This window comes from Oncorhynchus nerka, linkage group LG15 (genome assembly GCF_034236695.1).
Source record: "Oncorhynchus nerka isolate Pitt River linkage group LG15, Oner_Uvic_2.0, whole genome shotgun sequence".
NCBI lineage: Eukaryota > Metazoa > Chordata > Actinopteri > Salmoniformes > Salmonidae > Oncorhynchus > Oncorhynchus nerka.
Window position 1 is genome coordinate 3,571,365 of NC_088410.1, and position 17,096 is coordinate 3,588,460.

The window sequence follows — 17,096 nt, forward strand, 5'->3', positions numbered from 1 at the left end:
TTTGATAATAACACTATTTGACAATAACACTATTTGACAATAACACTATTTGATAATAACACTATTTGACAATAACACTATTTGATAATAACACTATTTGATAATAACACTATTTGACAATAACACTATTTGATAATAACACTATTTGATAATAACACTATTTGACAATAACACTATTTGATAATAACACTATTTGATAATAACACTATTTGATAATAACACTATTTGATAATAACACTATTTGACAATAACACTATTTGATAATAACACTATTTGACAATAACACTATTTGATAATAACACTATTTGATAATAACACTATTTGATAATAACACTATTTGACTATTTACAATAACACTATTTGATAATAACACTATTTGATAATAACACTATTTGATAATAACACTATTTGATAATAACACTATTTGATAATAACATAATAACACTATTTGATAATAACACTATTTGATAATAACACTATTTGATAATAACACTATTTGACAATAACACTATTTGACAATAACACTATTTGATAATAACACTATTTGATAATAACACTATTTGATAATAAACTACAATAACACTATTTGATAATAACACTATTTGACAATAACACTATTTGATAATAACACTATTTGACAATAACACTATTTGATAATAACACTATTTGATAATAAACTATTTGACAATATTTGACAATAACACTATTTGATAATAACACTATTTGATAATAACACTATTTGATAATAACACTATTTGATAATAACACTATTTGATAATAACACTATTTGACAATAACACTATTTGATAATACACTATTTGACAATAACACTATTTGATAATAACACTATTTGATAATAACACTATTTGATAATAACACTATTTGATAATAACACTATTTGACAATAACACTATTTGACAATAACACTATTTGATAATAACATAATAACACTATTTGATAATAACACTATTTGATAATAACACAATAACACTATTTGATAATAACACTATTTGATAATAACACTATTTGATAATAACACTATTTGATAATAACACAATAACACTATTTGATAATAACACTATTTGATAATAACACAATAACACTATTTGATAATAACACTATTTGACAATAACACTATTTGACAATAACACTATTTGATAATAACACTATTTGATAATAATAACACTATTTGATAATAACACTATTTGACAATAACACTATTTGATAATAACATAATAACACTATTTGATAATAACACTATTTGACAATAACACTATTTGATAATAACATAATAACACTATTTGATAATAACACTATTTGACAATAACACTATTTGATAATAACACTATTTGACAATAACATAATAACACTATTTGATAATAACACTATTTGATAATAACACTATTTGACAATAACACTATTTGATAATAACACTATTTGATAATAACACTATTTGATAATAACACTATTTGATAATAACACTATTTGATAATAACACTATTTGATAATAACACAATAACACTATTTGATAATAACACTATTTGATAATAACACTATTTGATAATAACACTATTTGACAATAACACTATTTGATAATAACACTATTTGACAATAACACTATTTGATAATAACACTATTTGATAATAACACTATTTGATAATAACACTATTTGACAATAACACTATTTGACAATAACACTATTTGATAATAACACTATTTGATAATAACACAATAACACTATTTGATAATAACACTATTTGACAATAACACAATAACACTATTTGATAATAACACTATTTGACAATAACACTATTTGATAATAACACTATTTGACAATAACACTATTTGACAATAACACTATTTGATAATAACACTATTTGATAATAACATAATAACACTATTTGATAATAACACTATTTGACAATAACACTATTTGATAATAACACAATAACACTATTTGATAATAACACAATAACACTATTTGATAATAACACTATTTGATAATAACACTATTTGACTATAACACTATTTGACAATAACACTATTTGATAATAACACTATTTGATAATAACACTATTTGATAATAACACTATTTGACAATAACACTATTTGATAATAACACTATTTGACAATAACACTATTTGATAATAACACTATTTGATAATAACACTATTTGATAATAACATAATAACACTATTTGACAATAACACTATTTGATAATAACACTATTTGATAATAACACTATTTGACAATAACACTATTTGATAATAACACTATTTGATAATAACACAATAACACTATTTGATAATAACACTATTTGACAATAACACTATTTGACAATAACACTATTTGATAATAACATAATAACACTATTTGATAATAACACTATTTGACAATAACACTATTTGATAATAACATAATAACACTATTTGATAATAACATAATAACACTATTTGATAATAACATAATAACACTATTTGATATAACACTATTTGACAATAACACTATTTGACAATAACACTATTTGATAATAACATAATAACACTATTTGATAATAACACTATTTGATAATAACACTATTTGATAATAACACTATTTGACAATAACACTATTTGATAATAACATAATAACACTATTTGATAATAACACTATTTGACAATAACACTATTTGATAATAACACTATTTGACAATAACACTATTTGACAATAACACTATTTGACAATAACACTATTTGACAATAACACTATTTGATAATAACACAATAACACTATTTGACAATAACACTATTTGACAATAACACTATTTGACAATAACACAATAACACTATTTGACAATAACACTATTTGACAATAACACTATTTGACAATAACACTATTTGACTATAACACTATTTGATAATAACACTATTTGACAATAACACTATTTGATAATAACACAATAACACTATTTGACAATAACACTATTTGACAATAACACTATTTTACCTGTTAAATAAGCTTTTAATTTAACATGTCAAATAAGCTTCTATTCCCTCACCCTTTATCCCTTTAAAATACCGATTACCGATTGTTATGAAACCTGGAAATCGGCCCTAATTAATTGGCCATTCTGATTCTGATTAATCGGTCGATCTCTACTCCAGTATCCCTGCACATTGTTAATATGGTACTGACCCTGTATATAGTCAACTTACCCCTACACATATCTACCTCCATCACTCCAGTATCCCTGTCTCCTCACCCCTATACATATCTACCTCCATCACTCCAGTATCCCTGTCTCCTTCCCCCTATACATATCTACCTCCATCACTCCAGTATCCCTGTACATTGTTAATATGGTACTGATCCTGTATATAGTCACCTTACCCCTATACATATCTACCTCCATCACTCCAGTATCCCTGTCTCCTTCCCCCTATACATATCTACCCCCATCACCCCAGTATCCCTGTCCCCTTACCCCCTATACATATCTACCTCCATCACTCCAGTATCCCTGTCCCCTTACCCCTATACATATCTACCTCCATCACTCCAGTATCCCTGTCTCCTTCCCCCTATACATATCTACCTCCATCACTCCAGTATCCCTGTCTCCTTCCCCCTATACATATCTACCTACATCACTCCAGTGCCCCTGTCTCCTTCCCCCTATACATATCTACCTCCATCACTCCAGTATCCCTGTCTCCTTCCCTCTATACATATCTACCTCCATCACTCCAGTATCCTTGTCCCCTTCCCCCTATACATATCTACCTCCATCACTTCAGTATCCCTGTCTCCTTACCCCTATACATATCTACCTCCATCACTCCAGTATCCCTGTCTCCTTCCCCCTATACATATCTACCTCCATCACTCCAGTATCCCTGTCTCCTTCCCCCTATACATATCTACCTCCATCACTCCAGTATCCCTGTCTCCTTCCCCTATACATATCTACCTCCATCACTCCAGTATCCCTGTCTCCTTCCCCATATCTACCTCCACAGTATATCTACCTCCATCACTCCAGTATCCCTGTCTCCTTCCCCCTATACATATCTACCTCCATCACTTCAGTATCCCTGTCTCCTTCCCCCTATACATATCTACCTCCATCACTCCAGTATCCCTGTCCCCTTCCCCCTATACATATCTACCTCCATCACTTCAGTATCCCTGTCTCCTTCCCCCTATACATATCTACCTCCATCACTCCAGTATCCCTGTCCCCTTCCCCCTATACATATCTACCTCCATCACTTCAGTATCCCTGTCTCCTTCCCCCTATACATATCTACCTCCATCACTTCAGTATCCCTGTCTCCTTCCCCCTATACATATCTACCTCCATCACTTCAGTATCCCTGTCTCCTTCCCCTATACATATCTACCTCCATCACTCCAGTATCCCTGTCCCCTTCCCCTATACATATCTACCTCCATCACTTCAGTATCCCTGTCTCCTTCCCCCTATACATATCTACCTCCATCACTCCATTATCCCTGTCTCCTTCCCCCTATACATATCTACCTCATCACTCCAGTATCCCTGTCTCCTTCCCCCTATACATATCTACCTCATCACTCCAGTATCCCTGTACATTGTTAACATGGTACTGGAACATACCCTGTATATAGTCACCTTCCCCCTATACATATCTACCTCCATCACTCCAGTATCCCTGTCTCCTTACCATTATGCATATTGATAATGTAGCTAATGTAGTTAAAGCACTGTGAATTAGTAGATAATGTACTGTGAATTAGTAGATAATGCACTGTGAATTAGTAGATAATGCACTGTGAATTAGTAGATAATGTACCGTGAATTAGTAGATCATGCACTACGAATTAGTAGATAATGCACCGCGAATAAGTAGATAATGCACTACGAATTAGTAGATAATGGACTGTGACTTAGTAGATAATGCACTGTGAATTAGTAGACAATGCACTACGAATTAGTAGGTAATGCACTGTGTATTAGTAGATAATGCACTGGGAATTAGTAGATAATGCACTGTGAATTAGTAGATAATGCACTGCGAATTAGTAGATAATGCACTGTGAATTAGTAGATAATGCACTGCGAATTAGTAGATAATGCATGGTGAATTAGTAGACAATGCACTGTGAATTAGTAGATATAAACTCATCAATAAAATAAGCGTCCTCACTGTCAACTGCGTTTATTTTCAGAAAACAAATAAATAAATAAATAAATATTTTTATGAACATAACAAGATTAAACAACTGAGACATAAACTGAACAGGTTCCACAGACATGTGACTAACAGAAATGGAATAATGTGTCCCTGAACAAAGGGGGGAGGGGTCAAAATCAAAAGTAGCAGTCAGTGTGGCCACCAGCTGCATTAAGTACTGCAGTGCATCTCCTCCTCATGGACTGCACCAGATTTTCCAGTTCTTGCTGTGAGATGTTACCCCACTATTCCACCAAGACACCTGCAAGTTCCCGGACATTTCTGGGGGGAATGGCCCTAGCCCTCACCCTCCGATCCAACAGGTCCCAGACATTTCTGGGGGGGGGGGGGGATGGCCCTAGCCCTCACCCTCCGATCCAACAGGTCCCAGACATTTCTGGGGGGGGGAATGGCCCTAGCCCTCACCCTCCGATCCAACAGGTCCCAGACGTGCTCAATGGGATTGCGATCCGGGCTCTTCGCTGGCCATGGCAGAACACTAACATTCCTGACTTGCAGGAATTCACGCACAGAATGAGCAGTATGGCTGGCAGCATTGTCATGCTGGAGGGTCATGTCAGGATGAGCCTGCAGGAAGGGTACCACATGACGGAGGAGGATGTCTTCCCTGTAACACACAGCGTTGAGAGATTGCCTGCAATGACAACCAGCTCAGTCCGATAATGCTGTGACACACCGCCCCAGACCATGACGGACCCTCTACCTCCAAATCGATCCCGCTCCAGAGTACAGGCCTCAGAGTAAAGCTCATTCCTTCGACAATAAACGCGACTCGTCACTGGCAAAAAGTGGGTGGGCGACGTCGTTGCCGGTGATGTCAGGTGAGGACCTGCCTTACTACAACAGGCCTACAAGACCTCAGTCCAGCCTCTCTCAGACTATTACGGACAGTCTGAGCACTGATGGAGGGATTGTGCGTTCCTGGTGTAACTCGCGCAGTTGTTGTTGCCATCCTGTACCTGTCCCGCAGGTGTGATGTTCGGATGTACCGATCCTGTGCAGGTGTTGTTACACGTGGTCTGCCACTGCGAGGACGATCAGCTGCCCGTCCTGTCTCCCTGTAGCGCTGTCTTAGGCGTCTCACAGTACGGACATTGCAATTTATTGCCCTGGCCACATCTGCAGTCCTCATGCCCCCTTGCAGCATGCCTAAGGCACAATCATGCAGATGAGCAGGGACCCTGGGCATCTTTCTTTTGGTGTTTTTTTAGAGTCAGTAGAAAGGCCTCTTTTAGTGTCCTAACTTTTCATAACTGTGACCTTACTTGCCTGCTGTCTGGAAGCTGTTAGTGTCTTAATTAATGACCGTGCCACAGGTGCATGTTGATTAATTGTTTATGGTTCATTGAACAAGCAGGGAAACAGTGTTTAAACCCTTTACAATGAAGATCTGTGAAGTTATTTGGATTTTTACTTATTATCTTTGAAAGACGGTGTTCTGAAAAAAGGGACGTTTCTTTTTTTTTGCTGCGTTTACTACATCCGTAACTAGCGGTTTCCTCATTAGCAGGGAGGAGTTGCTACAACCGAATTGTACATCGGGCCGCAATTTTAGCTTAACAACAGAAAGGGGCCTACATTGGTGACCAAAAGTCGTCTGGCACACTGCTTAGGATTTCAACAACTTGAATAACTTATTTCTCAATTTCTAGTTACCACTAACTACAATCATCAACTTTCCTACTAAGTGGTATTTTTTTCTAACAAAATATATTATTGCTCATATTAAGACAATTGTCAAATAAGTTTGGAAAAGCATTCACCCTCCCTCCCTCCCTCCCTCCCTCCCTCCCTCCCTCCCTCCCTCCCCTCCCCTCCCTCCCTCCCTCCCTCCCACCCTCCCTCCCTCCCCCTCCCTCCCTCCCTCCCTCCCTCCCTCCCTCCCTCCTTCTCCCCCTCCCTCCCTCCCTCCCTCCCACCCTCTCTTCTGCCCTCCTCCCTCCCTCCCTCCCTCCCTCCCTCCCTCCCTCCCCTCCCTCCCTCCCCCTCCCTCCCTCCCTCCCTCCCCCTCCCTCCTCCCTCCCTCCCTCCCTCCCTCCCTCCCTCCCTCCCTCCCTCCCTCCCTCCCTCCCTCCCTCCCTCCCTCCCTCCCCCACCCTCCCTCCCTCCCCCTCCCTCCCTCCCTCCCTCCCTCCCTCCTCTCCCTCCCTCCCTCCCTCCCTCCCTCCCTCCCTCCCTCCCTCTCTTCTGCCCTCCCTCCCTCTCTTCTCCTCCCTCCCTCCCTCCCTCCCTCCCTCCCACCCCCTCCCTCCCTCCCCCTCCCTCCCTCCCTCCTCTCTTCTGCCCTCCCTCCCTCCCTCCCTCTCCCTCCCTCCCTCCCTCCCCCTCCCTCCCTCCCTCCCTCCCTCCCCTCCCTCCCTCCCTCCCTCCCTCCCTCCCTCCCTCCCTCCCTCCCTCCCTCCCTCCCTCCCTCTCTTCTGCCCTCCCTCCCTCCCTCCTCTCTTCTCTGCCCCCTCCCTCCCCTCCCTCCCTCCTCTCCTTCTGCTCTATTCTCTCCTCCCTCTCTTCTCTCCCTCCCTCTCTTCTGCCCTCCCTCCCTCCCTCCCTCTCTTCTGCCCTCCCTCTCCTCCTCTCTTCTGCCCTCCCGCCCTCCCCCTCGCTCTATTCTCTCCTCCCTCTCTTCTGCCCTCCCTCCTCCCTCCCTCCCTCCCTCTCCTCCCTCTCTTCTGCCCTCCCGCCCTCCCTCGCTCTATTCTCTCCTCCCTCTCTTCTCTTCTGCCCTCCCTCCCTCTCCTCCCTCTCTTCTGCCCTCCCTCCCTCCCTCGCTCTATTCTCTCCTCCCTCTCTCTAATAGCCGTGAGGTAATTGTAACTATAAGTTTGTAAAAGCATAACATTTATTTAAACATTATTTTCAGATGTTGTACAACTTCCTGCTCTGGGCATAAACTTTTACCTCAAATAAACAGTGGATTACCGCTGTTGTGGGCCTTTAACCATCTGTCTGACTTTGTTGTTCACACAGGAGAGAGACGTGACTATAGTGGATCCTCTGGGGAGCCTCAACAACCTCTTGATGCTGACAAGGCAGAGAAGAGTCTCTCCAGAGCAGAAAACCTCAAGAAACCCCAGCAGAGACCCACAGGGAAGAAATATCACCACTGCCCGGACTGTGGGAAGAGTTACTCAAGATCAGATTCACTAAAAGTACACCTGAGAATTCACACTGGGGAAAAACCTCACTGCTGCTCTGACTGTGGGAAGAGATTTACCTCTTCAGCAGACCTTAAAAGACATGAGAGAATCCATACAGGAGAAAAACCTTATAGCTGTGATCAATGTGGGAAGAGTTTCACAACATCTAGCCAGCTGACTATACACCAGAGAACACACACAGGAGAGAAGCCTTACCACTGCTCTGACTGTGGAAAGCGTTTTCTTAAGTCAGGACATTTAAAATCACACCAGAGAACACACACAGTAGAGAAACCTTATAGCTGTGATCAATGTGGGAAGAGTTTTACTCACTCAAGCTGCCTGATAGTACACCAGAGAACACACACAGGAGAGAAACCTTATAGCTGTGATCAATGTGTGAAGAGTTTTGTTACTTCTAGCCGTCTGACCATACACCGGAGAACACACACAGGAGAGAAACCTTATGCCTGTGTTCAATGTGGGAAGGGTTTTGTTACATCTAGCAGTTTGATTATACACCAGCGGACACACAGGAGAGAAATCAATGTGGCAAGAGATACTCTGGTAAAAAATCTCTGATTAACTATCAGAAAATACAGCCTCCCGAGTGGCGCAGTGGTCTAAGGCATCGTAGTGCTAGCTGTGCCACTAGAGATCCTGGTTCGAGGCTCTGGGCTGGTGGAATGCTTCGGTGCTGGGTAAGGACAGCCGGCGACGGAACCCGGAAGTGAAAGGGGAATTTGAGAAACCAGATAAGATGGTGGGGTTTCTAGAAGTGCTGCCATCTCCCCGGCTTTGGAACAGACCATACTGGGTTTTTTGTCGCTTGTTCTTGGACATACCAATTAATTAGCTACGTTTTATACGTGTTTGTAACCAGAATTCGTTCCCCATTTATACGGAATTAATCGGACTCAAATCTACGGTGATCAACCTGAATATAGCCTAGTTGTTCTTCCTGTCCAGTTTGTCGCCCAGTGCAACGTGGATAGTATCCACTTCCGGGTCAAAAACAACACATAACACAAGACATTTAATGGCAAATGACAGCGAATCCTTAGCTACTTTCCTAGTCTGAGTACTAGTCTCTTTAGATAACATATTGCCAAAGTCTCAACGTTCAAGATGTGCTGAATTTAAGACGAAGTTGCTCTTTGGTTGTTGTAAATAACATTAGTATTTTTCCAGGACAACATGTGAAGCCTCAAAAACAAAATGTCATTCGAATTTATAACAAAGTCAACGACTATTATTAAACTGTTAATTAACAATGTAAAATTGTATTGTGAGGAATAAAATAATCAAGACGATAACATTTAGTGGTTGGAAATGCAGTGTTTATTTTTTAAGAATTTAGACGTTGAGCTAGCAACTATTAGACAGACCGGTTGCTTAGTAACCGGATACCAACATGTTCCGTGGAGATAAAGTCACCCTTCCAATATTTGCATAATCGTTGATATTAATATATATATATATTAATAGCATGTTAATAACATATAACATATATATATTAATAATGTGACGACCCTCCCACTCTGTCTGCCGTATTCTCTCTCTCGGTTATTTCCTTATTAGGATGCTGGTGGGCGGAGTTGGGAGGGTCGTCAGCTACATGGGATCACCTGGGCCCGGTGTCTCCCAGGATAAAAACACCACTTCCCCATTCATGGAGGAGACTCTCTCCATGCAGACACCTTTATAGATTTGGTTGTTTTTCTTGGTGGTTTTTTGGTTGTTTGCTTTAGCATCTTTCAACACCCTGCATTATCACATTCATGCATGCAAAACACTCACTTACACTACTGACTACTGATTACAGAGACCATTGTATATTATACTTAGTTACTTATTTAATAAATATATATTTTGTTACTCCTTATCTCCACGTTGTCTCCCTTTTGTTACGGGCTTTGAGCCGGTTCGTGACAATAACAACGATTATGCAAATAGTATAACATTTGAGGTGCCGGGTACTCAGCTCTGGTGAGCTCCTGTCCAAGTTAAGCACGGGGGTAAAGGGGGAGTTATCTGGAGTTGACCTAATTTATTTATGACAAAAAAAAATGATTTTGGGGTTCCCCTCACCATTTCCAATGAGATTGGTAAAGTATAACTGGTGTTCAGTGACACTTTGAATGCAGTCTGGTGATATACCAGGGACTGGGGATGCAGTTAGGTTTGTATGCAGTCTGGTGATATACCAGGGACTGGGGATGCAGTTAGGTTTGTATGCAGTCTGGTGATATACCAGGGACTGGGGATGCAGTTAGGTTTGTATGCAGTCTGGTGATATACTGGGGATGCAGGGACTGGGGACTTGCAGTTAGGTTTGTATGCAGTCTGGTGATATACCAGGGACTGGGGATGCAGTTAGGTTTGTATGCAGTCTGGTGATATACCAGGGACTGGGGATGCAGTTAGGTTTGTATGCAGTCTGGTGATATACCAGGGACTGGGGATGCAGTTAGGTTTGTATGCAGTCTGGTGATATACCAGGGACTGGGGATGCAGTTAGTCTGGTGATATACCAGGGACTGGGGTTAGGTTTGTATGCAGTCTGGTGATATACCAGGGACTGGGGATGCAGTTAGGTTTGTATGCAGTCTGTTGATATACCAGGGCCTGGGGATGCAGTTAGGTTTGTATGCAGTCTGGTGATATACCAGGGACTGGGGATGCAGTTAGGTTTGTATGCAGTCTGGTGATATACCAGGGCCTGGGGATTCAGTTAGGTTTGTTTTCCTCCATCATCATTCACCACTAATTTTAAATGATCACCAATCAATCAACACATGCTTTCCTTTGTACGTCTCAATACAATAATATATTAATGAATTAAATTAAATGAACCACGTTTTGTATGGAAATTTTAACAAAAACTTCTCTCAACTGCATTGACCACTCCAGTCAGCAGATGGCGATGTGCGTCTTTCAGGTTCAGACGACGCTGCCAGAGTGTGACGTATATTCTAGTGGACGGGTCGCGTCATCAACATGAACAGTTCAGCCACCTCGGTAGCTTACTAGCCAACAGAGCCGAAATATTGGAGCTCTTTAGAAGCTTTCAGAGGGTAGTGCGAACGGCTTTCTGGCGTATATATGTGTTTTAAACACGTTTATGTCGTCTAGCTGTTACCCCGTTTAATTTCATATTGACGTTGTTAGACATCTAGCTAGCTGGTTAAGTTAGCAATAAGACAAAGCTAGTCGCTGATGCTAGTTAGGTAGCAAGCTAACACCCCATGACGGGGTCACGAAGTTAACTCTCCTCCTGTTAAAGAAGAGGGGGTCTGCTGGACGGAGAAAGACACTCGAGAAAGAAGAGAAGGCTGTCACAGTAATTAAAAACAAGTAGAGGGTGAGGATGTTACAATAAAAGAGGAAGAGGTTACAGTGAAAGAAGAGGAAGACGCTTTCAGAGTGAAAGAGGAGGAGGATGTTGGCTACCTTGAAAGAAGAAGAGGAGGAAGAGAAAGAGGAGGATGCAGTTTTTGGAATGAAGGAGGAAGGAGACATGACTGTTACAGTGAAAGAAGAGGAAGACGTTTTTGGAGTGAAGGAGGAGGAGGAGATTACTGTCACATTGGAGGATGAAGAAGAGAAGACTGGAGATCTGATTAACACCAGTAAATACAGTGAGTATTATCTTATAAAACAGGGACATTGATCTGATTAACACCAGTAAATACAGTGAATACTGTCTTATAAAACAGGGACATTGATCTGATTAACACCAGTAAATACAGTGAGTATTATCTTATAAAACAGGGACATTGATCTGATTAACACCAGTAAGTACAGTGAGTATTATCTTATAAAACAGGGGCACAAACTCTGCAGTTGTTGAACTAGTGTGTGATTTTAATTCTACATTTGGATATGTAGAAATTGGAAAAAGCTAATGTTAATGGTTCAAATGCTTCATTTGATTTTTTTCACAACATTTTAAAACTTTGCTGAATATGAATATGAAATATAATAATAATAATAAATCATATGAATCTCCGTCTCTATACTCGACATCACAGCAAAGTCATTATATATATATATTTTTAAATATGATTAAATATCAATGGTGTTATTATTAGCCCCTTCGTTTGTTGTTGTTGTAAGTTAGACAGTCTGATCTGACTGAAATTGTCACGTTCGTCATATGGATGAGACCAAGGCGCAGCGTGATAAACATACATTCTTCTTTTAATGAAGGAAAAACACCTAAACGAACTAACAAAGAAACAAAACGAACGTGAAAGTGACTGACTGGCAACTACACATAGACAATAACAACCCAAGAAAATAACCAAGGAATATGGCTACCTAAATATCCTTCCCAATCAGAGACAACGATAAACAGCTGCCTCTGATTGAGAACCAATCTAGGCAACCATAGACATATAATCACCTAGACTAGCAAAACCCTAGACAATACAAAAACCCCTAGACAATACAAAAACCCCTAGACAATGGAAAAACTAAACAAACCACCCTTGTCACACCCTGACCTAACCAAATAATAAAGAAATCAAGGCAACCATAGACATATAATCACCTAGACTAGCAAAACTCCTAGACATACAAAAACCCCTAGACAATACAAAAACCCCTAGACAATACAAAAACCCCTAGACAATACAAAACCCCTAGAAACAAAACCCCCTAGACAATACAAAACCCCTAGACAATACAAAACCCCTAGACAATACAAAACCCCTAGACAATACATAGACAAACCCCTAGACAATACAAAAACCCCTAGACAATACAAAAACCCCTAGACAAAAACCCTAGACAATACAAAACCCCTAGACAATACAAAACCCCTAGACAATACAAAAACCCCTAGACAATACAAAAACCCTAGACAAACAAAACCCCTAGACAATACAAAACCCCTAGACAATACAAAAACCCTAGAAATACAAAAACCCCTAGACAATACAAAACCCCTAGACAATACAAAAACAAAACCCCTAGACAATACAAAAACCCCTAGACAATACAAAACCCCTAGACAATAAATACAAAAACCCCTAGACAATAAAAAACCCCTAGACAATAAATACAAAACCCCTAGACAATACAAAAACCCCTAGACAATACAAAAATACAAAAACCCCTAGACAAAAATACAAAAACCCCTAGACAATAAATACAAAAAACCCCTAGACAATAAATACAAAACCCCTAGACAATAAAACCCTAGACAAACCCCTAGACAATAAATACAAAAACCCCTAGACAAAAATAAATAAACAAAACCCCTAGACATAAATACAAAAACCCCTAGACAATAAATACAAAACCCCTAGACAATATAAAAACCCCTAGACAATACAAAAAATAGAAAAACCCCTAGACAATACAAAATAGACAAAAACCCCTAGACAAATACAAAAACCCCTAGACAATACAAAAACCCCTAGACAATACAAAAACCCTAGACAATACAAAAAATACAAAACCCCTAGACAATAAATACAAAACCCCTAGACAATACAAAAACCCCTAGACAATAAAAACAAAAACCCCTAGACAATACAAAACCCCTAGACAATACAAAACCCCTAGACAAAACCCTAAATACAAAACCCCTAGACAATAAACAAAAACCCCTAGACAATACAAAACCCCTAGACAAAAGGCCCTGGACAATACAAAGGCCCTGGACAAAACCCCTAGACAATAAATACAAAACCCCTAGACAATACAAAAACCCCTAGAATACAAAAACCCCTAGACAATACAAAAACCCCTAGACAATACAAAAACCCCTAGACAATAAATACAAACCCCTAGACAATACAAAAACCCCTGGACAACCCCCTAGACACAAAAACCCCTAGACACAAAACCCCTAGACAAAATAAATACAAAACCCCTAGACAATACAAAAACCCCTAGACAATAAATACAAAAACCCCTAGACAATACAAAAACCCCTAGACAATAAATACAAAACCCCTAGACAAAAAAACCCCTAGATACAAAAATAGAAATACAAAAACCCCTAGACAATACAAAACCCCTAGACAATACAAAAATACAAAACCCCTAGACAATAAATACAAAAACCCTAGACAATAAATACAAAAACCCCTAGACAATAAATACAAAAAAACCCTAGACAATAAATACAAAAACCCCTAGACAATATAAAAACCCCTAGACAATATAAAAACCCCTAGACAATATAAAAACCCCTAGACAATACAAAAACCCCTAGACAATAAATACAAAAACCCCTAGACCCCTAGACAACCCCTAGACAAAAACCCCTAGACAATACAAAACCCCCAGAAACCCCTAGACAATACAAAAAACAATACCCTAGACAATACAAAAACCCCTAGACAATAAATACTAAAAACCCCTAGACAATACAAAACCCCTAGACAATACAAAAACCCCTAGACAATACAAAAACCCCTAGACAATACAAAAGCCCTAGACAATACAAAACCCCTAGACAATACAAAACCCCTAGACCCCTAGACAATACAAAAACCCCTAGACAATAAATACAAAAACCCCTAGACAATACAAAACCCCTAGACAATAAAACAAAAACCCCTAGACAATACAAAAATACAAAACCCCTAGACAATACAAAACCCCTAGACAATACAAAAACCCCTAGACAATAAATAGCCCTAAAAACCCCTAGACAATAAATACAAAAACCCCTAGACAATAAATACAAAAACCCCTAGACAATACAAAACCCCTAGACAAAAATAAATACAAAAACCCCTAGACAATACAAAAACCCCTAGACAATACAAAAACCCCTAGACAATAAATACAAAAACCCCTAGACATACAAAACCCCTAGACAATAAATACAAAAACCCCTAGACAATACAAAAACCCCTAGACAATACAAAAACCCCTAGATAAATACAAAACAAAACCCCTAGACAATACAAAACCCCTAGACAATAAATACAAAACCCCTACAAAAGACAATACAAAAACCCCTAGACAATACAAAAACCCCTAGACAATACAAAAACCCCAATACAAAAGCCCTAGACAATACAAAACCCCTAGACAATACAAAAACCCTAGACAATAAATACAAAAACCCCTAGACAATACAAAACCCCTAGACAATACAAAACCCCTAGACAATAAATACAAAAACCCCTAGACAATACAAAAAAAACCCCTAGACAATACAAAAACCCCTAGACAATACAAAACCCCTAGACAATACAAAAAACCCCTAGACAATACAAAAACCCCTAGACAATACAAAAACCCCTAGACAATACAAAAACCCCTAGACAATACAAAACCCCTAGACAATACAAAACCCCTAGACAATACAAAAACCCCTAGACAATACAAAACCCCTAGACAATACAAAAACAAAAACCCCTAGACAATACAAAACCCCTAGACAATACAAAAACCCCTAGACAATACAAAAACCCCTAGACAATAAATACAAAACCCCTAGACAATACAAAACCCCTAGACAATACAAAAACCCCTAGACAATACAAAACCCCTAGACAATACAAAAACCCTAGACAATACTAGAAAACCCCTAGACAATAAAAAACCCCTAGACAATACAAAAAACCCCTAGACAATACAAAAACCCCTAGACAATACAAAATACAAAAACCCTAGACAATACAAAACCCCTAGACAATACAAAAACCCCTAGACAATACAAAAACCCCTAGACAATACAAAATACAAAAACCCCTAGACAATACAAAAACCCCTAGACAATAAATACAAAAACCCTAGACAATACAAAACAAAAACCCCTAGACAATAAATAAAAACCCCTAGACAAAATACAATACAAAAACCCCTAGACAATACAAAAATACAAAAACCCCTAGACAATAAACAAAAACCCCCTAGACAATAAATACAAAAACCCCTAGACAATAAATACAAAAAACCCCTAGACAAAACAAAAACCCTAGAAAAACCCCTAGACAATAAATACAAAACCCCTAGACAATACAAAAATACAAAAACCCCTAGACAATACAAAAATACAAAAACCCCTAGACAATACAAAAACCCCTAGACAATAAACCCCTAGACAAAAACCCCTAGACAATAAATACAAAAACCCCTAGACAATACAAAATACAAAAACCCCTAGACAATACAAAAAACCCCTAGACAATACAAAAACCCTAGACAAAACCCCTAGACAATACAAAAACCCCTAGACAATACAAAAACCCCAATATAAAAACCCCTAGACAATAAATACAAAAACCCCTAGACAATAAATACAAAAACCCCTAGACAATAAATACAAAAACCCCTAGACAATAAAACCCCAAAAACAAATACAAAAACCCCTAGACAATAAATACAAAAACCCCTAGACAATAAATACAAAACCCCTAGACAATACAAAAACCCCTAGACAATACAAAAACCCCTAGACAATACAAAATACAATACAAAACCCCTAGACAATACAAAACCCCTAGACAATACAAAAACCCCTAGACAATACAAAAAACCCCTAGACAATACAAAAACCCCTAGACAATACAAAACCCCTAGACAATACAAAAACCCCTAGACAATAAATACAAAAACCCCTAGACAATACAAAACCCCTAGACAATACAAAACCCCTAGACAATAAATACAAAAACCCCTAGACAATACAAAAAAAACAAAAACCCCTAGACCCTAGACAAAAATACAAAAACCCTAGACAATACAAAAACCCCTAGAAAAACCCCTAGACAAT

At 38.7% G+C, this 17,096-nt stretch overlaps 2 protein-coding genes across 3 annotated transcripts in view; both read left to right on the forward strand.

Annotated features, from left to right (window-relative positions):
• The window catches only part of LOC115121577 (zinc finger protein 420-like), a 122,524-nt gene extending 112,858 nt beyond the window's left edge, over nucleotides 1-9,666 (forward strand). Inside the window, exon 7 of the mRNA XM_065002160.1 lies at nucleotides 8,181-9,666. Within this exon, the coding sequence (XP_064858232.1) occupies nucleotides 8,181-8,932 (752 nt within the window). The 3' untranslated portion in view covers nucleotides 8,933-9,666. The remainder of the gene's footprint in view (nucleotides 1-8,180) is intronic.
• A 1,698-nt stretch (nucleotides 9,667-11,364) lies between these two features.
• LOC115119038 (gastrula zinc finger protein XlCGF57.1-like) overlaps nucleotides 11,365-17,096 on the forward strand; it is a 39,989-nt gene continuing 34,257 nt past the window's right edge. Inside the window, exon 1 of one of the 2 annotated variants that reach the window (XM_065000863.1) lies at nucleotides 11,365-11,991. In XM_065000863.1, coding sequence (XP_064856935.1) covers nucleotides 11,793-11,991 — 199 coding nt within the window. In that variant the 5' untranslated portion in view covers nucleotides 11,365-11,792. The remainder of the gene's footprint in view (nucleotides 11,992-17,096) is intronic. The other variant, XM_065000865.1, reaches the window with a different exon arrangement.